The 26,266-nt window shown below is 41.4% G+C and overlaps 1 protein-coding gene across 1 annotated transcript in view; it reads left to right on the top strand.

The window, feature by feature from the left end:
• slc15a4 (solute carrier family 15 member 4) overlaps positions 1-26,266 on the top strand; it is a 78,944-nt gene that overhangs the window by 38,491 nt on the left and 14,187 nt on the right. The window contains exon 8 of the mRNA XM_057356549.1: positions 20,000-20,158. Coding sequence (XP_057212532.1) covers positions 20,000-20,158 — 159 coding nt within the window. The remainder of the gene's footprint in view (positions 1-19,999; positions 20,159-26,266) is intronic.

Genomic DNA, 26,266 nt, shown 5'->3' with positions numbered 1-26,266 from the left:
TGTGTCCGCCCTCGGCCATCGGTTGGACGGCAAAAGCGGCCCATCCCTCCAAGCCCTGCAAAACCACCTCGGCCCTCGCTGGACGCGCATTCTCGTCCGCCGGCCAAGCGGCTTCAGCATTACATTCCATGGCAGTGCTTCAAGTGTACCAGGCCAAACTCCTCCAGGGCATGGACGGGTCCGGTACAGATATCGCGCCCTTCAAAGAGCTGCGGAGCGCGACGGATCTCGCCCTACGCGCCACCAAGGCCACGGCCCAGGCGATAGGCAGATCGATGGCCAGTCTCGTGGTGCTCGAGCGCCATCTGTGGCTGACGCTCACAGAGATCAAGGAAGCAGACAAGGTCCCCTTCCTCGATGCTCCAATATCCGCTACCGGCCTCTTCGGACCAGCAGTGGAGGGTTTTGCGGAACGCTTCACCGCAGCGCAGAAATCTTCGCAGGCCATGAAGCACTTCCTGCCCAAGAGACCCGGGTCCAGACCTGCGTCGGCTCGCCCCAAGCCAGCACCAACTCAGCAGCCGGTGAAGGCCACGCCCCCCGCTGCCCAGAAGGTAACAGGAGCTGAGACGCGTCAACGATCTCGCTCCGGGAGACGTTTCCCCCACCCTCAGCGTCAGGGACCCCGGCCAAAGATCACGCTGGACCCTGCGCCTCAGGCACCATCCTGAGACCGAGGAAAGGAAGAGGAAGGGACCGTGTCTCGCTGCGGCTGGACCTCCTTCAAAGAAGGCTCTTTTGTTCGCCCAAACACCCCGTTCTGTTCCAGGTGCCGGCGAAAATGTGTTTTTGTTTCAAAATGTGAATACCGGGTCTGTTCTAACGCCCGCACAACCCACCGCTGTTATAGCGGGCACTTATATAAAACACAAACATTGTCAGAAAAAGAGCAACCTTCCTCTTCCACTCTCCACAGGAGTCAAGCCCCCGAAAGGCGGCATACCTCCCCAATGCATTCAACCCCTTGCCATACGGGCCGAGGCCTGGCGGGCCATCCCCGGGATATCGGATTGGGTAATGGGAATAATATCTCAAGGATATTCACTCCAGTTCGCTCGCAGACCCCCGCGTTTCCGCGGGATGATCACCACCCGAGTCCAGAGCGCGAGTTCACACGTTCTGCGCACGGAGTTGGTGAACTTACTGGACAAAGGAGCCATAGAACCGGTTCCTCCAGACCAAACCGAGTCGGGCTTTTACAGCCGCTACTTCCTCGTACCCAAAAAGGATGGCGGTCTCCGCCCCATCCTCGATCTCAGACATCTGAACCGCGCCCTTATGAAACGGCGTTTCAGAATGATTACACTGAAACAGATCCTCTCGCAGATATACCCAGGGGACTGGTTCTTCTCCCTGGATCTGAAAGACGCATACTTCCACATCCAGATAGCCCCCCATCACAGACGATTCTTGAGATTCGCCTACGAAGGGGTTGCATATCAATACATGGTCCTTCCATTTGGACTGTCTCTAGCTCCCCGCACTTTCACGAAGTGCATGGACGCGGCTCTATCCCCTCTCAGGCAGACGGGAATCCGCATTCTGAACTACCTCGACGACTGGCTTGTTCTAGCACAGTCAGAGGAAGAGCTAAGGTCCCACAGGTCCCTCCTCCTCAGTCACCTGGAATGCCTGGGACTCAGAATCAACCTCGCCAAAAGCGCTCTGTCCCCCAGCCAACGGATTTCGTTCCTGGGGGCGGTTTTCGATTCGAACCGTCTGACGGCCAGAATCACGCCAGACCGTGCCCTAGCCATTCAGCAGCTCGCGGCCTCTTTTACGCCCGGAGCTTCACGCTCCCTCAAGGCGTTTCAGAAGATGCTGGGTCTCATGGCCTCCGCATCTCAAGTACTGCAGTTGGGTGTTCTTCGGATGCGTCCTCTGCAGTACTGGCTGAAACCGAGAGTTCCGCCTCACGCTTGGCGTCTCGGACGCCTACGCATCTGGGTGGATCAGGTCTGCGTAACAGCTCTAGCCCCATGGAGGGATCCTCTTTGGTTGGAGCAGGGTGTGCCCCTGGGCACCACATGCAGACGAAAGGTGGTCACTACAGACGCCTCCAAAACGGGTTGGGGGGCTCTGTGCGATGGCACACCGGCCTTCGGCCACTGGTCGATTCAGGAAAGGGGCCTGCACATCAACTGCCTAGAAATGCAGGCAGTATGGCTGGCTCTTCGCCACTTCCTGCCGGTCTTACGGGACCGCCACGTCTTAGTCCGATCAGACAGCATGACAGTGGTGTCCTACATAAATCACCAGGGAGGCCTCTCCTCAAGACGCCTTTTCTCCCTGGTACTTTGCCTCTTGGAATGGGCTCAGTGCAATCTGCGCTCACTAAGGGCAACTCATGTGCCAGGCAGACTGAACCAGGGAGCAGATATGCTATCTCGGAACAACGTCCCTTCAGAGGAATGGACGCTCCACCCCAAGTCGGTTCAGAAAATTTGGGAAGTCTTCGGCAAGGCAGAAATCGACCTTTTTGCCTCCAAAGACAACACTCATTGCCCAACCTATTTTTCGAAGGACAGGGATGCCTTGGCCCACAACTGGCCCAACCGGCTCCTCTATGCCTTCCCCCCGATCGCTCTCATACCACAGACGATCAGGAGGATCAGAGAACAGGCGCACAAGGTGCTGTTCGTAGCCCCACTCTGGAAGAACCAGCCCTGGGTTGCGCAACTGTCTCAGCTGCTCGTAGCAGCCCCGTGGCCTATTCCCCTGAGACGGGACCTCCTCTCTCAGGCAGGCAACACGATTTGGCACCCCCAGCCAGAGCTGTGGGCTCTGCACCTTTGGCCTCTCGACGGGAGCCTACGGTCCTCCCCGAGAGTGTCATGAACACAATATCACAGGCTAGAGCTCCGTCTACTAGACGACTCTATAACCTCAAGTGGTCTGTCTTCTCCACCTGGTGTACAACCCGCGGCGCAGACCCAGAATCCTGTGACATATCACTAATTCTGTCCTTCCTACAAGAGCTGTTGGATAAGGGCCGCTCCCCTTCCACGCTCAAGGTCTATGTGGCAGCAATTGCAGCCTCTCATGCCCCCATAGCGGGCCAAGGAGTGGGAAAGAATGACTTGGTCATTCGTTTCTTGAAAGGTTCCAGGCGGCTACGCCCCCCTCGCCCCCTCACCGTTCCCATATGGGATCTGCCCACGGTGTTGAGAGCTCTGAAGGGCCCTTCCTTCGAGCCTCTACAGTCTGCGGACCTCCGTCCCTTAACACTTAAAACCGCTCTGCTGCTAGCATTAGCATCGGTAAAACGTGTGGGCGATCTACAGGCGCTCTCTGTGAGCCCCTCCTGTCTTAAGTTTGGGCCTGACAACTCTAAGGTAGTCCTCAAACCTAGACATGGTTACGTACCTAAGGTGCTCTCTACTCCATTTAGAGCACAGGTAGTGACACTTTCCGCGCTCCCCTCCTCCGAGCAGGACCCGGAGCTGAATCTGCTCTGTCCAGTCAGAGCGCTTAAGATCTACATTGAGCGTTCCGCCCCATTCAGGCAGTCGGAACCGCTTTTTGTCTGCTTTGGCAACCGCACCAGAGGGTCTCCGGTCACGAGGCATAGACTATCTAAATGGATAATTGAGGCTATCGCGCTGGCATACTCTTCCTTGGGCCTTCTATGCCCCACGGGAGTTAGAGCCCATTCTACTAGAGGTGTCGCCTCTTCCTGGGCATGGTCTAGCGGAGTCTCCATAGGACGATTGGGACGAATCACTGGGACGATTAACCGGATTAGGCCACCTATTAGCTTGTCTTTTCCGCCTTCCACAGGATTCCCTGCCCCATACCTATCCTCGAGCTACGGCTTCGGGATTATATAATGTTTTCGTTCCACTTGTAGCACGGCGGGATTATACTGGTTCCCCATAGCGTCCTGCTACGCAGTACAAGTGAAGTATCGATAGGGAACTTACTTGGCGGTTCCCTGAGATACAGACACAAGTACTGCGTTCCTGGCCGTGCTTACAAGCTGCATATGGTCGTCGCTTCAGTCGAAGTAACCTGAGGACCCTACGGTGATGTGTCTGCTTATATAGCCATAAGCCCCGCCCATTTTGGCGGGCACCATCGCCATAGGTCCGTGCAGCTTCGCTGCCATTGGCTCAAAGTTTTACTTTGCAAGCACCAATGGCCGTGCAGTATTCACTGCGTTATTGTAAAGCTTCAGTCATCGAAGAAAAAGGAGTTTTCCCCATAGCGTTCTGCTACGCAGTACTCGTTCCCGTATCTCAGGGAACCGAGGTTACGTTAGTAACCGAGTACGTTTACTTGTGTTAGTGTGCTAAAAACTCCGATCTGTTTGTGTTTACCTCCCCAAGAACACAATTGTGTGCATTTACAACCCCCAGCTTCAAGGTCGTGGCTGAATATTCCTGTTTTCTTTCTAGGTACACACACCACACCAGCAATTTCACACCCATTTCTGCACACAGAGTAAATCAAAGCCTGTGCCGCCCACCCCTCTTAGCCTTTATGAACCAGCAAGACTAATAAGTAGCATTTGGCCAAGGCAGGAAAAACACTCTCACCTCATACTGAATTGTAAAGAATATAGTAGTGATGAATACTGGATTTCTCCTCTGGCTCTTAAGAACCGGTGTTTAAGATTAAATTGTTACCCATGGCTTTTGATCCTTCAAATAACCAAAACCTGTCAAGGTCTTTTATAAGAACATTAAGGCCAACGAGAAGGAGCTCGCTCTATAAAAAACACTTTTGTTTTTTACTTTAATTGATAGTTCGCCCCAAAAATTCTGTCATCATTTATTAGTTTAAAGGAGCCATTCTTTTGCGGTTTTTGAAGCTTTGATTATGCTTTTTGGGTGTTTAACAATGGATCTTCATGTTTCTAGTTTCAAAAAACGCTTTATATTTCACATATTTCAAGTCTATTGTTTCAAGTCTTCTAACAAAATGACTAAATATCTTCCGGTCTATATAAAATCCCTCCTTCCGAAACGCTCTGATTGGTAAAGCTGACCAGCTCTGTCGTGATTGGTTACCCACTTAGAGCGTGTGTCTGAAGATGTCCCACCCATACCATATCAGCGAGCTTCCGCTTCTCAGGCTGTTGTGATTGGTCGGTCCCCCTCTCAGTGCACGTGTATTTATAAGCTTTGGCTTTTAGCAATAAACAGTAACAATGGCGTCAACTTCACTAAATCAGTTAAACACATGCTGATCGATCCAAGTGTGACGGAGGTCTGCTAGTGCATGTGCAAACGTCAATCGCAGAGATCGCAATTTTTAAGTAACACTAATAACAGAAGCGTTAGTTTTGCCTTTTTATATTGGACCTAAGTTGGATAATAAAACAAGCAGATTGACCAGGAGACATTTGAAAGCAGGACTTCAAAGGACTTTTCATAGAATTGAAACGAACCCTCAGCGCCCTCTGTGATGACCTAAACTATCGTAAAAAATAATATTTGAAAACGTAAAATATTATTTTCAATAAAAGTCGTCCGATTTTCCCTATTAGATATGTATATTTGACTTCCTGGATCGATGCGGACTCTATCCACGTGAGATTTCCAAGTCTCACGAGAGTAATTCAAGATCACGGAGCAGTCGCAGTTCTGCGATGTCATACGCTGTCTGCGCAGCCTGCGCATGCTGAAAGAAGTCGAACATTTGCTTACGTCGTGTGCCTTCAATTAGCATACGGCTGGCTGACACTACAGTAAATCAATGGAGAGATTAATTTTGAGTGACAGTAAAACTGACCAATCATATAATCTTTCTAAACGGGCGCGCTTTGTTTTTTGCTAACTTTCCGCCATCTGGGGTGTTGCTTGTCGCTACCCGATCCGTCCCGGAAACACGATTTGTTCCGCGCATGCGCGAAACTGACGACATGTCCGGTCGAAACAATTTACGGCAGTATAAAAGAAAAGTTCGTTCCATACCGGAAATAGTTTTTAAATAAACTCTTTGTTGAACATTGCATTTAACATCAAAAGACATTAAACCCATTACAATTTGTAATGGTTTGGAGAAACATTCGAGGGATACACTAAGAATCCTGTTTAGAGCGGAAAATTGTTTTTTCTATTATTTTTATGTTGCTTTTTTTATTTTATTTTTTAATACCAATGAAAATACAATATGACAAAATGTTATATGTCAGGAGTGAGAAATAGTTTTTTATTTATAAAAAATGTTTTTTATATATAGTAAAACTAAGTTTATTTTTTTATTAATGATTCTCTTCTTAAATATTTTTTTGGCTAAATATGTAAAGGTTAATATGTGGCACAAATTGTTACCCCAATTAAATAATTGAAATTGAAAAATTAAATAAAATAAAATTAAACTTGATAGTTAACATTTGTAAGACACCATTTAGTAAAGTGTGTGTTCTATTTATATGTTATGTTCTACATATTTTAGCATACTTTAACAGATGTCTGTATTTAAGAAACACACAGAATTTTCTGAATTCATTCAGTTTATTTATTTATAATTTGTTCCTTCTTTTCTTTAGTCATTCATTCATTCACTCACTACCTCCCTCCATCCCTGCCTCCCTCCCTCAGTCGCACACTCACTCACTCATCTATTCATCTACTTAAATTGCTGATTGAGGAACATGGCATTGACCTTTAGGCCGTGTTTATCAATACAGTATGCCAAAAAATGTTTCCATGTCTTCTTGATACTGAAATACAAACAAAAAGTCATCCTTTGCTTTGGAGAATTGATCCCTCAGGACTTTTCTGAGGACATTTTGTTGATCGTCCCTGTGCATCCGCAAAAATACAGGCTCTGTCACCTCCCCATGGAATAAGTCTCTGTGACTTTGTATTCAGTCCCATGCTGAATGTAGGTCTCTGACAATGGCTGGCTGCTGCACCTGGTAAAGTAAAGACACAAGTTTGTATTCATGTATGTATATGTGCCAGCATGTATATAGGCACATATTCAGCATACATGCAACTGCTTAATATATGACCACAATAGATTTCACTCCGCTGCCATGTTGAAATCGAAAAGGTGGGAAGAAAACCGGAAGGACAGATAGACTGCAATGGTTTTGACTACCATCGGGTGTCTGTGACATGAAAAAACAAATGATGCGTCTCTGTCCTTCTGGTTTTCTTCTCACCTCTGCCTCGCTTTCGATTTCAACATGGTGGCGGCGTGAAATCAGTCTATAATCATTTATTTTATCAATGTCCTGTTCAAACACCACTTTTCTGCTGGGTGTCAGGTTGGTGGTGGTGGATTTTGGCACCCTAAAGACAGGCTCAAGGGTTCCCTGAAGGAGTTGGTACGCTTCTTCTGTCCAGTGTGCAAATCTCTGTCCATGCCTTTGGAAAATATGTAAATGTATATGAACTATGTATATGTTCTCACTTTACCAACAGTGACTTTACAGATGTAATATTATCTTGGCTGGATAGTCTATCATACACTTGTTTAATGCACCACCACTGGCAAATCAATGGAACCTCATCCTAAAACACACACATGCATGAATGCACACACAGTAGTTTGATGGCATGTGTTTACGTGTGTGAAAATCCAGTTTACCTCTGTGAATGTTCATGGACACGATGTGCAGGTTCATACTGTGAAACACAAATAACACCGTAAGAGTTTGCTTTTATTATCTAACAGCTCTGACAAATGAAACATTCTTACCATCAGCATGCAGATAATTAACTAAGGCCTAGTCCTGGCTTAAGCTAAGCCTTGTCTGTGAAACCCGGCCATAAAAGTACACAGTAAATGTTGTCGTGCAGCTTCTACTACAATCTTGAGGCAAGCATTTCCGATCTGAAATTAAAGGCTCACCAGTAATCTCGTAAAGCAGAAGAAACACACGAAGCAGGTTCGCCAAACTTGAAGAAGAAGACGAAATGCGGAAAACCTCATTGAAAATGGATGAACTTTGTTATCAAGTCTTGGAAAAAAAAGAGAAAAGCTGATAAACGTTGTTCAGAACAACAGGAGGAAGACTTTGTTATCAAATAATTTGGTCATCAAATTGTAAGTTATTTATGATTTATTAGGCCGCCATGCATCATTCTGGTTGCTGATGTGAGCTTAATTTGAGACAAGTGATTTTGACGGGTCAGTCTTAAATTTAACATTGTGCACATTTGCTGTTATTCTGCGTAACAGTGACATTTTATCAGATAAATGGTTAATTTACTTCGGTCAGTTTCATACTTTTAGTTCACTGTAACTTAACGTTACCAGTTTGATATGAAGATTTATTATAATCAAAGTTTATTCGCTGGTGAATCTCTGTTTACTGTATGCTAGAGTAGGTTTTCTTTGCTGAGAGCGCTCTCATGAGGAGTCGCTTTTTAAACTGGTATTGTGTACGTTAGTCCGTGTTGGTTTTATGATCAGACTGGGAGGCAGTGTCGGTCATGTGTGTGTGCAACCCGGTCCATTATTCCGTTGAAGAGCACACGCGGCACGCTGATCATAATGCATATGTGTAATAATGATTTGTATTTGTATTGCGTGTCTTGCTGTGCTGTTCGGCTTGTTGCGTTCCAAGTCGTAGGAGTAGCTTTGTAAATGTATCATTTGGTAATTGTGATGGTATAATGGTGTATGCGCACCATTGGATTGGGGTTGGGATGGTTTGCGCGTGCACGTTCGCAGAGGGCCAAGGCTCAAACATCACGATTCGCTACTGTTCACACGCACACACACACACACACACACACACACACACACACACACACACACACACAATATCAGTGTATTACACAGAACAGCTTTCACAGCCGATGTTAAAGTCATGGAAGCTGTTATTTGTTGGTTATCTTAGAATGTGTGTAGCTGAATTCTTATCACCAGCTGTAGGACTGTGATGAAAGTGAAAGTAATTAATTGCGCAGCTCAATTAAATGTTTATAATCTCTGATAACCGAACACTACTCCAGCGGCTCTTCTTTAAGGAAGGCCTCGCCCCTTTTTTGGCGTATTCCTTTGGGCGGATGTTTTTCAAAAACTCGGAATAGTGACATCATGTACCCGGGAAGTATAGGGCTGTTGTCCGATTCCAGCCGTTCTCTGTAGTCCTTGAAAAGCGAATTCTGTTAAAGACAATATCTCGCTTGGCATTGAACTTTGAGCTTTATCATTTTGCATATATTGTTTATACTCTAACAGCAACATTACACACTAAAGTTCTTCTATTAAAACTATTCAAACTAAAGTTTGAAAATTGGCATCACGGGGAATGGCTGCTTTAAAACCTGTTTCTTCTGTGGAACACAAAAGATATTTTGAGAAATGTATTAGTGGTTTTGTGTCCATACAATGGAAGTCAATGGGCTCCTGTGTTACTTGGTTACCAACGTTCTTCAAAATATTTTCTTTTGTTCAATGAGGTTGAATAAATGATTTTTAATGATTAAAGATTTTTTTTGTGTGAATTCGTTTAATAATGGGCTGAGGTGCTTCTATGTCCCCTGAAACCTTTTCTCCTCTTGGAAACATTTAGCAAGACATGCATGTGCTTCTCAACCAGAGACGTCCTAATACACTTTGTCTGTTAGTACAGCGGCTCGCTCTACTTCTGTCTTTTTCTTCTTTCTAGTGGGGATAGTGGCTGTCCCTAAAAGTTAACATCTTCATTTCATTTTTTATCTCCGGACCCAAAAAAATTGAAAGAAAAAGGCACAGCGCTGTTGCAATAATATGTCCACAGTGGACGTAGCGGCCTCTGATTGAATTTCCAGAATGGGGAGATGTGGAAGGCTAAGTGTAATCTTCCACTCTTCCATCACGTCTCCAGGGGTTGGAGTATTGTGAAAAGCTATAAGACGCTATCTGCACAGGCGCTTTTTAAACCTGATGAGAGCCATCAAGCTATGAGAATCAATACAAGAGGCAGCCTGACGCTTCCTGATCACAGCCAGCTGTGAAATGATAGAGAAATTGGAGAGGTGCGAAGACGGCATCACAAATATTAAGATTAAAGACGCTGAATAGGATGTCACCCAGTGGAATGATGAAGACGAGTTTTGTGTGCCACATTTGTTCTCATTTTCTTGCATAAGCCACGTTACTTGAGCACGAATTGGTTTGGAAGACAGACGAGGCCAGTGATCAGCCTGAAGCAGTGCAAAATTGTGTAAAATACAAAACCTGTGACGTTTTAGTTTTGCATACCATTTTGTCATGTTAAAGGGATAGTTCACCCAAAAAGAAAATTGTGTCATCATTTACTCACCCTTAGGAAGATATTTGGAAGAATGTCAGTACCCAAATAGATCTCATCCCCCATTTACTGCCATAGTAGTAATAAATACTATAGGAGTCAATGGGGGATGAGATCTGTTTGGTTATTGACATTCTTCCAAATATCTTAATTTGTGTTTATTCGAACAAAGACATTTATACAGGTTTGGATCAACTTGAGTAAATGAGTAAATGATGACAGAATTTTCCTATTTGGGTGACCCTACCCTTTAATTTAAAGGTGAAGTCTTAAACGTGTTCTGGAAATAAACGTTCTGTCATCATTTACACATCATTCCTGGAAACTCAAAGGAGAAATTTGGAAGAATTGCACAGGTGTCTTGTTTTCAAGTCAACATGAAATAAAAAATTACAAATCATATTTTTTAATGGAAGATCACAGGGCATTGCAATTAAAGACACAGTTTACTCCAGAATGAAAATTTTGCCACAATTTACTCACCCTCAAGTTAACCCACCCTAAACCTTTATAAATGTCTTTGTTCTGTTGAACACGAAAGGAGATATGAAGGATTTCAGAAACCAAATAGTTCTGGGGCACTATTGACCACCATAGTAGTTTTGTTTCCTACTATGGAAGTCAATAGTGCACCAGAACTGTTTTGTTACAAACATTTTTCTAAGTATCTTTCTTTGTTCAGCAGATTGCACCGGTGAGCTTTTGCGACTCCAGGGTCGGCAGACTAATTTCCGGTCGTGTTATTTTGGCTTAACAAAGTGCTCAGCAATGTAAAAAGGATCTGTCATATCGCTGATATATTACTTTCTTCTTTTTTTATCTGAAAAACACCCAAATTTGCCAGCCAAAAATCCTCCTTTTCCCATACAGTGTTATACGACCGGAATTTAGTCTGCCGACTCTGCCATTCCAAAAGCTCACTGGCGCCATCCTGTGCAACTAGCGAATTGTCATTGATTTTTTATAAAAATTTTATGAAATTAAAATAATCAAGGTAAAACGAATATTGTGCCATATTCTGTTTCTGATTTTCTTGCGTTATAAATCTTAGTGCACCTCTTTCTTTTACAGTGGTTCAAGGCACATAATAAATGAGTGTTTATTATAAATGATTTATCCATGCAGGTAATAATTGTTTTATTTATGTGCTCTTATAATCTTTCATTAAAAGCATCAATATACCTCTCTCTCCAATATTTGGACTATACTTACTGTCCAGTGGCTTGGCTTCCAAATTCCAATATTCCATTTTCTGAAGGAAGAGCCCAACCCTATATTTTTCCTCATTCATTCAAATATTCCTCACAATTTGGACATGAATGCAACTAACGTTTCATGCTAACTTTATTGTAATAACATACAGTGAGTAGGGACTGGCACAATCTACTGAAAAAAAAGGGTTCAAGAGCACTACAAAGATATCATTAATAACTGTCCATTTGATTTTATGTCTTACAAATACATTTTTATAGCTTTTTGGGAGGAGTTAAACCTATTTCATACTTGTTCATGAAAGAATTGTTTCCAATTTGGTGCTTTGTGTTTTTTTGTGCAGTCCCCATTAACCGTAATTGCATCAAAATGACAGCACAGTGGAAATTTCTCCTTTTGTGTAGAAAGTCATTGCAGTTTGGGATGAGTATGAGTAAACAATGACAGCATTTTCATTTTAATGAACTACTTTAAATGAATATTTGATGTGTTCTGCTTTAAGAGTGATGCTAGCATGCTAATTCAGAAGATTATCCAGAAGCTCACCCACAGGACAATCATCCATTTTACGAAACGAAATATCTTGGCAGAAGCTTGTTTTGGGGTAAAATAACTCTTCAAAACTCCTTTAGGCAACCATACTAAGATTTAATGTGACTTCAGCACCAGCTAAACGCAGGTTTATCTTGAAGAACTTCGCGGCAGTGTGCTGACACACTTTCATACTCTAGTCTACCAACTCTCCATCTCACCCCAGGTCTCCAGTGTCTCAGTCCTCCCATGAAATGCAAATGTCTCCCGATAGCACGGAGAACCCTTAAAAATTAAGCCTAGACGCTCTGTCTCAACCTCTGGGGAACCTACGGGAAATTGGATGACGAGAATTTGACAAATGTCTCTGGAAATTTCCCTCATTTGGCCCTATTCTGTTTGAATAAATCCTCTTTAATGGAGTTCACTGCCAGCTCGCTTTGTCGCAGGCCGTCCGACGACAGCGGAAGGCGAGAGTCGATACAGGAGTCTGGTTTTTCACATTTTTGTGAAGGCACGCTTGCGTGCGCACATGCACCACCTGCAGAGATTAGATGTGTGTACTCTGGTTGAGGGGACAGACTTAAAACCAGACAGCGCTTTTTCTCGGCTGGGAAGTTTAATTATATATGGCTGTCTCCAAAAGATGTTAAAGGCTAATGTTGTTTTCCAAGAAATAAAAATCGGCCACTGCTTAACTCGGCGAGGGGAAAAATAAAACCATTGTATTGCAAATGAAAGTTGTTTTTGAGTGTTTGAATAATTTAGCTCTGAAGCTAGAAAAGGTCAGCTTTTATTTTTTTATTTTTTGCTTCTTTTGTGTGATATTGCGCGAGGCCATGTCATTAGACTCTTGTTGCTATGCTCACAACATTAAGATTTACGTTTTTTTCATTCCTCTTTTAACCTGCATGTTCTTACTGCTGCTTCAAAGAATAAAACAACGCCCGTGGAGCAGTGGTCAGTTATTTTTCAAGCCTATTAAGATCTCTTTCCGTGACTCGCGTCAGGGCTTCAATGGAGGCGTCATGCACCGTTCTGACCTCCACAAGAAAAGTCTCACAGATAGCTTCACAGAAGGGTGGTTTCATGAGGCTGCAGCGTACAAAGAAAGAGTACACATGCGGAACACAATAGGAGATAATTTAATGAATTTCTGCTTGGTTGAAGTTAGTACAATGGCATTACATTATGACTCGCTTTAACGCTTAATAAAGTGCCCAAGAGTGTCCGCAAGAAACTACGGTGCGGCTCACCAATCATTCGCATGCTAACATCGGTTTTGGTGAACACTTGTAGTTACACACATACATACTGAGACTCTTGGGTGCTTTATGGAGGGTTAAAGTGAGTCATAATGTACCTCTGTTGTATTTAATTCAAATCACTTCAATTCAATTTCATTATTTTCATAATTTTGCAATGTTGCCAAGCAGCTTTATATCAATATAGATAGTACTCTTACTCACCAGGACAAACAAAGATTTTTCCAACTCCGCTGCGCTGTGTTTCACAGAAACATGGCTCAATGACACCATACCGGACAGCGCGTTACATCTGCCGGGTTTTCAGCTGTTCAGAGCGGATCGCATTGCTGAGTCAACAGGGAAGACACGTGGTGGTGGATTATGTTTTTATATAAACGAAGGTTGGTGCAGAGATATAACAACACTGAAGAAGATGTGCTTTTCGTACTTAGAAGCGTTCTCTATCAACTGCAAACCTTTTTATTCGCCACGCGAGTTTTCCTCGTTTATTCTCGTGAATGTTTACGTTCCTCCACATGCTTGTGCGAGCGCGGCGCTGCAACAGCTGGCGGATTACATCACTGACACGGAGCAGCAACACCCGGATTCTCTTATTATTATTATTGGGGACTTTAACAGAGCAAACCTCTCCCGTGAGCTGCCAAAATACAGGCAGCATGTCACATGCCCCACCAGAGACAGCAACATTCTGGATCACTGTTACACCACAATACGGGATGCATACCACTCTGTTCCCAGAGCAGCTCTGGGTCTCTCTGATCATTGCCTGGTTCATCTTCTTCCGACCTACAGACAGAAGCTTAAATCTGCCAAGCCTGTAGCAAGAACAGCAAAGAGATGGAGCAGCGAAACAGAGCGGGCCTTACAAGCCTGTTTCGACTGCACGGATTGGAGTGTCTTTGAAGCTGCAGCCACTGATCTGGATGAGTTAACTGACACAGTGACATCCTACATCAGCTTCTGTGAGGACATGTGTATTCCCACCAGGATTCGCTTAACATACAACAATGACAAACCATGGTTTACAATGAAACTGAGACAGCTTCGTCCGGCCAAAGAAGATGCTTACAGAAGTGGGGACAAAGTCTTGTATAATCAGGCCAAAAACACACTGACAAAGGAGATAAGAGCAGCTAAGAGAAGCTACTCTGAAAAGCTGAAGAACCAGTTTTCAACCAACGACCCTGCATCAGTGTGGAAAGGCCTGAAAGACATTACCAACTACAAGCCATCATCCCCTCAGTCTATGGGTAATCAACGACTGGCTGACGACCTGAACGACTTCTATTGTCGTTTTGAAATGCAGAGTCTCACCCTTCACACCCGCCCTGACCCTGTCTCTGCTATACCATTAACACCTCCTCTTGACATTCAACCTGCACTTAAGATCTGCGAAGAGGATGTTTGCCAGCTTTTCCGCAAACAAAAGATCAGAAAAGCACCAGGCCCAGACAATGTCTCACCCTCCTGCCTGAAAGTCTGTGCGGAGCAGCTGTCGCCCATCTTCACTAATATTTTTAACAGATCTTTGGAGCAGTGTGAAGTCCCTTCATGCTTCAAACGCTCCACCATCATCCCTGTACAGAAGAAACCCAAAATATCTGGACTTAATGACTACAGGCCTGTTGCTTTAACATCTGTGGTCATGAAGTCATTTGAGAGACTTGTACTGGCCCACCTGAAGGACATCACCAGACCACTTCTTGATCCCCTCCAGTTTGCTTACCGAGCAAACAGGTCTGTGGACGATGCAGTAAACATGGGACTGCATTACATCCTACAACACCTAGACAGACCAGGGACTTACGTCAGGATCCTGTTTGTAGACTTCAGCTCGGCCTTCAACACCATAATCCCAGACCTCCTCCTGCCCAAGCTTACCCAGCTCTCTGTGCCAACCTCTACCTGTCAGTGGATTATTAACTTCCTGTCGAACAGGCAGCAGCTAGTGAGGTTGGGAAAATTTAAATCCAGCACATGTACCATCAGCACCGGAGCTCCTCAAGGATGTGTTCTTTCTCCACTGCTATATTCACTCTACACAAACGAATGCACCTCTACAGACCCTTCTGTCAAACTCCTGAAGTTTGCAGATGACACCACAGTCATTGGCCTTATTCAAGACGGTGATGAATCTGCCTACAGAAAGGAGGTTGCTCAGCTGGCTGCCTGGTGTAGTCAAAACAACCTAGAGCTGAATGCATTCAAGACAGTGGAGATGATAGTGGATTTCAGAAGGAACCCTCCATCACTTCCTCCCCTCACCATCCTGGACAGCACTGTGGATACTGTGGAGTCATTCAGGTTCCTGGGCTCCACCATCTCTCAGGACCTGAAGTGGGAGTCCCACATAGACTCCATTGTAAAGAAGGCCCAGCAGAGGTTATACTTCCTCCGTCAATTGAGGAAGTTCAACCTACCACAGGAGCTACTGACCCAGTTCTACTCAGTGGTCATCGAATCTGTTCTGTGCACTTCAATTACTGTTTGGTATGGCTCGGCCACCAAATCAGACCTACGAAGACTACAACGGACAGTTCGTAGTGCTGAGAAAATTATTGGTGCTCCTCTGCCCACACTTCAGGACCTGTACGATTCCAGAGTGAAAAACAGGGCAAGAAAAATCATCATTGACTCCACACACCCAGCACACAAACTCTTTGATCTGCTGCCCTCTGGCCGGCGCTTTAGAGCACCAAACACCAGGACTTCCAGACACAGAAGCAGCTTCTTCCCCCAGGCAATCTCCCTCCTAAACAGATAACTGCTCCTTAAGAGCAATATTCCACTTCCACTACTCCTATAGTGTGCACTATAGTGCCTTATTATATCTACATCTTATGTATACATGTATATAACACTACCTCTACTTACTAAATTATCCATTTGCACAAGTGTACATACAATCTGTTAATATGTTTATTCTACTATATACTACCCGGTACAATGTCTCTTATATGTTATTATCCCCCATTTTCTGTAAAATAGTCTTTATTTTATATATGCACAATTTAGAATCTTTTAGACTGTAAATCGTATTATATTGTATTGTCATTGTGTTGAATGTCTGTACTAGAAGCTTCCAACACCAAAGAAAATTCCTTGTGTGTGCAAGCACACTTGGCAATAAAGCTCTTCTGATTCTGATTCTGATAGTAGTAACAGAGGTGTATTAAGCCTTAAAAGCCCAGTGTATGAAACTTAGCGGCATCTAGCGGTAAGGTTGCGAATTGCAACGGCTCACTCCACCCCTCCCTCCCACAGTAATAGTAATGGTTTATCATTGCACAGTATACACTCTATAAATGCTGAGTTGTTATAACTCATAGATGGGTACATTGACATTTTCTAGGTTAATTTAACAGTTTGGATTGTCTATATTTTACCCAACCATTGGTTGAAACAAGCCAGCATTTGTTAGATTGTCTAGTTTTACCTTTAAACCCTTCGTGACCTGGCTGCAATGTGGCACCTGGATTACCTTAGAGTTCACCATGATGGGTCACCTGTTTTTCTTTTTTGCAAAAGAAAGAAAACCCAAAATAAGATGTTTCAGTATGTTTACAGTGCGTATTGATTTTTAATGGATGTGGTTGTTTTAATAGCATTTCTTCAGCCCTTTGAGAAGCAAACGTCTCTGCACTGCAGACACAATCTCCCTGACACAAACAGCACTTGGAAAAGGTCAGGCGTACTTGTAGACAGCTGTACACTGTAATAGAGCGGCCACGTTCCTCCATATCTCTATCGAGTCGATTCTTTTTCCTCCGCACCTTTCCTTCTCATGTCTAATGATGTGTGTTGCTTTCAGAGAAGGTTCTTGTGAGGGCGTGAGCGTGGGATTTTGGGACGGGATTAGACGCTTGCTCTGTTTGCCGTGTCCCTCTTCTTCTAAACAGTTTTAATGTTGCTCTCTCTCTTTCTCTCTCTCTCTCAGTATCTATCCATCTATCACAGAGAAGATCCATGGCCTAACTGCACTCAGTAAACAAGTCTGACAGTTGTGCCCACAAGCCATAATTTTAAAAATGACAAGTTTGAGGCGCCATGAAATTATCAATGTCAGCCAGCAGGCAGCCACCACTCGGGGTCAAATAAAGCGATTTGATCTTCTCTTCTTCTTCTGCATCCTTTCTGCATCCTATCTTTCCTCAACTACTTTATCTTTTATTTCTCACACTCAGCACCCTCTCTCTCTCTCTCTCGCTCTGTATCTCTCTCTCAATGAATATTTAGAGATGTGTGCTGATTTTGGCACTTGAGTAGGTGTTTCAGAATCGTGTTCGCTGCCAGGCCTTCAGCCGAGTGTTACGGGTGTATGGACACACACACCTTCAGACATAGCGGTTTAATCCCACTTTTTGGCTGACGTTTATGAAGAAGTTTTGTTGTCTGCTGTGTAGAGATGTGTTACACAGTGGAACGAATTTAATCAGTTTCAATGCAAATACAGATATACATGGTGAATCAGTGCTGGGCTAGTTGAGTCATTGTCATTTTTTTTTTATTCAAACATCTCCTTATATGCACATGGCTCATTATAAATGTACTCATTATTTACCAATCATCACTATCTGTGTACATTTTTATTTATTATTGCAGCAATTCATCGAATGATGAAGAACAGTGTTCCAGCCGGGCATATAAAATAATTTTTAAAAATTTATTCAGCATTTCTAGATGTATTGTGGCCATTACACTTCCGTGTCTGTTGAATTTCAACAAAATCAAACCTCAGGAGTGACATAAAGTCATCCAACAGCAAGGTGAAAGACTGACTGTATGACAAGACACATGAAAACACTCACAGGTCATCACATTAGGGCTGCAACTAACGATTATTTTAATTGTCGACTAATCTAACGATTATTATTTTTTATTAATCTAATAAAGATTTTTTGGATTACTTTATTAATCCTTTGGCAAACTTTGCAAGTAAACAATAAGTTCTAGTATTTTCTTACATTATAAAGCAAATCATACTTTTTACTCCACTACATCTTATAAATAAATATTGTCGTTTTAACATTTTAATCCGTGTTTACATTAAAATCACTATCTTCTTTTAATTAAGCAGTTTTAATTTTAAAAGTAAAAAAAATACAGATTTTTTATGTACTTAAGTACTGTATTAAAGGTAAAAAAAAAAACCTTTATATATATATATATACTCTATATACTGTGGTAGGCTATATGAGACCAGTTTTTTTATTGCACTTATGCTTTTTGTTGTCCTTATGTTGTTCCAATTGCTTCCATTGTTTCCCTCATCTGTAGGTCGCTTTGGATAAAAGCGTCTGCTAAATGGCTAAATGTAAATACATTTAAAAATGTGTTTATGAAATACTAGAGCATGTTATATGCTCTGTATTTTTTTCCTCCCAAGTAATATCCGACTCTATTTTCAGTCTCATAATGTAATTGAGTAAAAGTAAAAATACTACTGTTTGTCTCTGTTTATTGCACAAAACTATGTCTATAACCTTATAAAAGACTCTAATGCAGAGTGGCGTTAAAGCGAGCCCGCGCACCCGGAACTCAGAATGATGCGCTTAATGCATTCGCTTCGTTATTTACAGTTATGCGCATCCCGGACACACAATGATGCGCTTAAAGCACCTACTCCTTCTGAAGTCCCGGGGATCATTTTGCTCCTCAAAGTAAATAATAGTTAGAACACAACAAGAAGAGATGATATGTTACATGTTTAACACAGTGCGTTGCATCAATCGAACAGTTTACAGTTAAATCAGAGGTTTAAAAAGAGTTATTTCGTATGAAGACGCAACATATTCAGACCGCTTCCAGTGCTTCTAATAAGCTAAGCTACACTCAGCGAGTAACTCAGTCTCTAGCAAAATACATTTTAAACAAAACCATAGACTATCATCTTGTCATTATGAAGAATAATGAAAACATTGGAACATCTTGGAAAGAGTAGCGTCCTGACCGTCACCGTACACACGGTTTTAGGCTTAAGAGGAATTTAGGCCGGGGTCACAAACTGCAAAGGTTCACATACACTAACTTACACTAGTACAATAGCGTTAATGTAAATCATTAATGTAAAGCCTAGTGTTAAAATAAAGTAATTTATTATGAAAGTCTACATCTACGTGCCCCTCTCCGTCCATTTGTGATCGCGTGTCCATGCTGTGATGATGGCATTCCGGGGGTAACGTTAGGGGGAATTCCTCCGTCCATTCACTAACTTACTGCGTCCGAGGCTCTCGATCGCTGTTTGTCGGGTGTATTATACTTTCTCTTGTTCTGCTGATTAATTTACACTCGCCCGGGAACAGAAACTGCTATTACAGCAGATAAACGTGAATAATACGAAGCGTCGACGCATTTCACGCACGTCTACGTATTTTAGTAGTCGGCGTAATCGACGACGTGGACGCGTCGTTGCAGCCCTACATCACATAAAAAAATATCCTAAAGTTGTCCTTAATACGTGTACAAATATTACTGTTGTATTGCCTTAAAGTGAATATGAACTTTTCTTTGCAGTATTTGAGGTCTGAAAAAATACAGAACATATTTTCTTTTATTATTTTGACCTGCTTCTCCAGTTAAAATTTTCTGCAAATAAATGCAAATAGAAACAATATTTTTATTTTCAATTTGGTAGAAATATTGTTAGTAGTTCACAGAATGAAACAACAATGAACTCAATTTTTTCTCTAGCTGTACATTTGTGTAAAGTTTCTTGGATGCCTTAAAGGATTTGAATCATGTGTTTAAGATGTTGTTTATTGATCTGTGCATCTGTTTGTGTTTGTAGGTCTTGAGTTTGCGTACTCCGCAGCCCCACGCTCGATGCAGAGTGCTATAATGGGCCTGTTCTTCTTCTTCTCTGGCATCGGCTCATTTGTGGGATATGGACTTCTTGCTATTGTCTCTCTTAAAGCCATTGGCTGGATGTCCTCACAAACAGACTTCGGTAAGTCTTGTGTTTTATTGTTTGTAGAACCATTTGTCCTCAGAGGTTGAATATGGTTACACTTCACTTGTGGGAGATTTGTGGACGTCCTCATTTAAATGAATAAGAATATGAAATATTTAAATGTGTACTACACAGGTTTTTAAAATACTTTACAATTTTAAGTAGTTTTTTACTATGAATTACTGATTTGTGGCTTTTAAGAATAAGACCGGCAGCATTTATCCTATTTTCTTTGTCAATATTGTATTTATTATAGAAATCAGGACACATTAAAATATACAGACACTAAACTATTGCCTTAAAACCATAATAACATTTTGGATCTTTGAGAACCAATGCTTCAATGCCAACAAGCTCAATGTAGTTAAAATAACCCCAAAAACAACCAGTTTCACATTCCGTCTTGATGAAAAAATCAATGATGAAAGATGGTCCCTGATCAGCATTCTGTTTAAGTGCGACTTATTGTAATTATGTCGAGCTGAAGAGTGGTCACAGCTCTAAAGCTCCTATGTGGAGTGCATGTTTGCGCGAGGCACATGTTTGATGGATGATGTGTGTATTGCGTGTGCGTGTGCACGCACAGAGGCTCGAGCGTGGTCATCTGTAACTAAACCTGTGCGGTGAGTGTCCATTGAGCCATTGTTTGCATGTGTATGCCTCAGTGTATTTGTTTATTTGTTGGTCCACTGAGTGATTTATGACGAATATTATGTCTGCTGCTGTACGATAATTCTATACAAGCGCTACAAGATACAAGAAACAAGCACTGTGATACAAAACTGTGCAATATTGCTGCATTTATTGTGCTTTTATTGTGCTTATAGAGCTACTGCACTAGTGCAACAGTTTGCAAGTATACATCAAGACATGAACATTATTGCATTCTAAAAATGTTTCATTTAGTACATATAATTGCAGGTTTTCAACAAGCACAGAAATGACTCTTGTTGGATCTTTTATGCTTGAAGATAACAATCAAAACAAATTCTGTTTACGTGTCGGTTTTATTGTGCACAATTCTTCAGTGCACATTATCTTCTATAGACCGTTTCATCGGACACGCGCACGCCCGACCCCCAGTTGACTTTCGGTTTGTGTTTGGCTAGTGTCTAATGATATAACAACTTTTATTTAATTTGTTAATATTAATTTGAATTATTATTTTACTGTATAATAATTGTATTAAATAAACGATTTGTTAAATTTTGTCGTATGTTAATTTTATTAAATAAACAATTTGCTGAATGGGTCCTGTAGTTTCGACGCATTTAAAGAAACCGTATGGTACATTGACATCTAGCGGTTGAACTTGGTATCACAGTCTAAATTCAAATTATTGGAGAGGCAAGTTTAGCCAAGTAACGGTTCTACTCGGTTTCTTTTGATTGTTATCAGACACTCTATTGTTTATGAATGTGTACCGGAAGTTCAGTTGGGGTCACAAACGTGTGCATGCTTAGTAATGTTTGTTTATGTTGTTAAGATGAAACTGTCCATAGGAAAAATGCTTGCTTTCAAAGTCTTTCGACATAAGTGTCTCCTTCTAAAATTGCTTTTCTGCTAACTTTGTCAAACCCCCACAGGCGGAGAAAAATATTAACCAATAATCACGTAGCATGTTTCACCTCCTGCCACTTTTAATGATTATTTTAAATTCATAAAAGAAATGAAAACACCACCTTACATTTCTGTTCCGTTTCACTGAGGGAAAAATGTGACAAATATAGTTTTGTGTTTTATAGCACATTGCGTTTTTACATACTTTGCTTGTGATTAAAGTGCAAGGAAAAGGTAACCTGAGTGCCAGATCGTGTTTTAAGAACGTGTATGCTAATGAATGGCTGTGTCAGGCTAACAGCAGAAAGGGTTTGTAAATCTGTCTCTGCGGAGACAATAAATAGCACATAGGAGACAATAGATGGATGCGATCTCCAGCGCAATGGCAGTTCAATGGTCCAGATGTACACCCACCCATTCTTTGTATCTGAGGTAAATGAACAGTTTACCCACAAACTGCCTCGGCGGCCATTAATACAGCGGCCTCAGACAGGTGCGAGGCATTTCTGCTAATGGCATCGGCGTGAGAGTGCGTGCGCATGTAAATCTGTCCTTTCATGCGCGATTTGTTTGGCAAGCGTCATTGGGATATTAGAGTGGGTCTTAATTTGAATTATATGACACTTTTTTATTCTTTTTTTTCTTTGTGCCACTTTTATTGGTAAGGTTAGAAAGGACTGAAAGAGAGGGGAGGATGTCGAACTCAAGACGCCTCATTTATCTCCTCTTCTTTCAATGAAGAAAAAAGTCAAAGAGACAGTCTTCGAATCCGAGTTAGATGCTCAGGTGTGTCCATTAATGACTTTGTGTTCAACAACAGGAACAAGAGGTCTGGTTTTGTGGTGTTGTTCTGTAAAAAAAATGTAACTGAAAAAAAAACTGGTTGCCTTAAATTTTTTAGTTAATTCAACTTAAAAATATTACTAAACATAACAATTTTGCATCAAATTCATTTAATAACTAATATTTTTACGTTGAATTAACACAAAATTTGAAGGCAGCTGGGTAACTTTAATTTTTAAGTTTAAACAATTTATCAATTTTTACAGTGATATTTTTCGGCTACCAGCATAATGTTATTCTTCATCTCTGCTGGTTACTCTAAAACTGCTCTCTGTCCTTGTTTCCTATGGTGTTCCTCTGCAGGAAATGTAGAGAAAGAGAGAGAATTTATGCAGTATTGAGCCTAAAAGTTTTGAAGTGTGTGTACACACAGACACTATCCAAGCCTATGGCGTGCCTGCGGATGCACATACAGACTCCGGCTTATACGGGCTCAAGCGCCCAGGTATTAATCACTAGCCGCGGGGTCTGATTACACAGCATTCAGCTCCATAACACACTCGCTCGCACTTAATTTCCCAAATTTGATAACCCTCCCGGGAAACAGTTTAGCAAATCAAACTTACCTCTCTGGTTGTGTGCGAGGATGAGTTAGTGACGCGCTCCGTTCGAAACCTTCAACGCTTGATGAAGGTCTTTAAAGCTGGAGGCCATCGGCAACAGTGAACGCATCCTCGCTGGATCAGATCCTGATCGCTTATCAGCACAAAGACACCGCAGAGCTTCCACTGCCCCCATAGGCGAGCAGGTGTAATTCTGCGCTAATCCTTTGCTGCATTTGGCATGCTTAAAGGCAGAAGACAGATAGAAGGTACCTCAAAGAGACTTACTATCTTCCGCTTGCTTGGATCTTCCCAGTCTATTTCCGTTTAATCGGAGAGCGTTTAAGACGGAAGCTCGCCGGCCTGGACATGTTTAATGTTTACTGTTGACCTCTCCAACTGTAGTTGCAACCCAGAAACAAATATTTTATTTCAGTGGGCTGCTCAATATTGAAGAAAAATTGGATAAATATGCGATACTGTATTGCTTAAAGTTAGTAAAATCAATTTAAATTACATTAAAGGATATCTAAAAATTGAAACTATTCAATGTTTTTAAAAATGTTTTCAAATATTTTACATTTTTAAGTAAAGCCTCTATTAATATTATTAATTTTGTATTAAGAATTTAGTTATCTTTTTATTGTATTTTTCTGTTACTGTTATGCACAAGTACTCTAAGGCAAATTCTTTGTGCATAGAAACCTAATTATATAATCAACATTTCATTTTTTTTGAGGGAAAAATATTCACTGTCTCTGGTATCTACATCGAGCTAAAACTTATTTTAACTTATTTTTTAAGTATTAAAATCATTCAGTTATTGCAAACCATTGCATTGTGCCTATTGTGTTATGCACATCTGATATTTTGATATATCTTGTAGCCCTCTTGTTAGTTTTAAACCAGCTTCTGTGACTTGTTGCAGTTCCTCTCACACAAATGTGAATTTTCAAAAAGCATCAGCAAACTTTAGTTTCTCTATATGGTGTAGTAACACAGAGTCAACAGAGGTGCTATCTGTGTGATTTCTAATCTGGTTTGAGTGGAAAAGTGGATGTTATGTGCGTGTTGTGAATGTACCCTTTATAACAAACTTCCTTCAGCTCTGCTTTCCAGAACTTTTATTACTTTGGGCCAACTTGTGATGTAGACTTTGATAAGTACCTGCAGAGATGTATTCTCCCGTCTTTTATTTTATCTGCAGGACTGGAGGTGTCACAAGGCTCGGTTTTGGCTCAGGGTGTTGGTCAAATAAATTCTTTCAAATCCTTTCTCTGACCTCTCGGGGAGCTCTTCCGTTTTTCTTTTTTCCAAAAGTCTGTCTGATCACAGGTCAGCTTAAACCGCGCACAGAACCACAGGGCCTGCAGACGTGACCCTCGCTTCCTGGCCCAAAATCAGTATCTGCCACTTACAGAAATGTCAGTGTTTTAATCAAGGGCAAGAGTCTCAGGAAAGTATGTTCGCTGAATATGACAAAACCAAAGAAAGATGTCTTTCAAAGGAGTGCCAACAAAAGAATACGGGTGGAAACTAGAAGATGATAGCGGACCGAGACAAAAGAATGAAAACGCTCTATTATAAAAGTCTTTGTGGCAGCCTTATGCTCATCCTGCCTTTGATTCCTCGAAAAAGACTTTAATGTTGACTATTTTATTCATTTTCTGTTAAACTTGCCTGCAGTGGATTATGTCAGACAAGTATCATCAAAAAAGATAAAGTGTGTGTTTTATTTCATGTTTTGAGTGGAGTTTACAGACCTCTTGCAGTGATTCTCAGAGATGATGTTGACTAGTTTGTGGTATTTCTTCTCTGTTGTTTGTCTGGTTGATCCTTGTGTTTTTACACATTTAAAGAGACCCTCAAATGTTTAGCTAGAACAATATGGTGATGATCAAGAACATAAGAGGAAATGTGTTTATGCATGTGCAGCACTTTCATTGTGCTAATTGATATGATATCTGTAGTCTCCCTTCATCTTAAAGGACTCATCACAGTAAAATCGGCAGTGTTAAAAAAGTCAAATTAACACTCACAGTGTATATATAATCCACACTCAAAGTGTGGATTATATAAACACTGTGAGAGTTAATTTGACCCTTTTTAACACAGGCGATTTTGCTGTGATGAAATGAGCACTTTCAACAAATTGGTATGATTTATTAGGGTCTTCGTGAAATGTCTGGAACATATTTTGCTTAAAAAACACTCAATGGCTGTGTAAACAAAACCTTTTTTGCCTCGTGAAATATTTTTGCTATGCTCACAGCAACTCGTTTTGGTGCATGTCTCTTTAAATGATAATGAGTTACAGCGAACCCCACCCCCCTTACGTCCGGCGAGTCACCACAACACACGGGTAAGTACTGCCATGGCAATGGTTTAGCTGAATTATGTTTCCTGAACTCCTCTGATCCCATCAGATGCACCTTTTAAACCATATTGAGGGAGTACCTGTGTAAGACAATTACTAAAATTAAAACTTAAAAAATTCAAATATTAATAAAATAAAAAACAAAACTATAATAAACGGAACACTTCGCTTCTCTTTTCAGCCTAAAGTCATCTTTTAAAGTATAAACTTTTATTTTTGTTAAACGCTATTGAAATTGATTTTTTTTAAAAGTTGTAACATTTGCATTAAGGTAGTGTTTGTTAACATAAAAAGCATAAAATGTTAACATGAACTAACAATGAGCAATAGAGTTTTTCCGCATTTATAGTCTTTGTTAATGTAACACTTATTCATGGTAGTTCATGGTGCATCAACTAATGTTAACTGTTAATTTAATTTAAAATATTTTTGAGTAAATGTTAAAATTAACATGAACTAAGTTTAATAAATGCTGTAGATGTAGAGTTTATTGGTTTGTTAGTTAAAATAACTAATTTAACTAATGTTAACGAAAACAATCTTATTGTGAAGTGTAATCAAGACAATTCATGGTTTCACACAACTTATTTTATTCATTTAAACATAAGCATTTAAACACAAATTCAGTCAATTGTGTCCAAACCTGAGTTATTATAGTTTTGATTTTAGTTTTATTAATATTTTTAATTAGCTTTTATTTTTAGAGTTTTAGTTTTTATGTTAATTTTAGTTAAAGTTTTAGCAATTTTGGTATATGCTTTTTTCATTTTATGATTTATTTGT

This window comes from Triplophysa rosa, linkage group LG17 (genome assembly GCF_024868665.1).
Source record: "Triplophysa rosa linkage group LG17, Trosa_1v2, whole genome shotgun sequence".
NCBI classification, from domain to species: domain Eukaryota; kingdom Metazoa; phylum Chordata; class Actinopteri; order Cypriniformes; family Nemacheilidae; genus Triplophysa; species Triplophysa rosa.
Note: the sequence above shows the minus strand (reverse complement) of the source record. Positions and strands in the feature narration are given on the sequence as shown.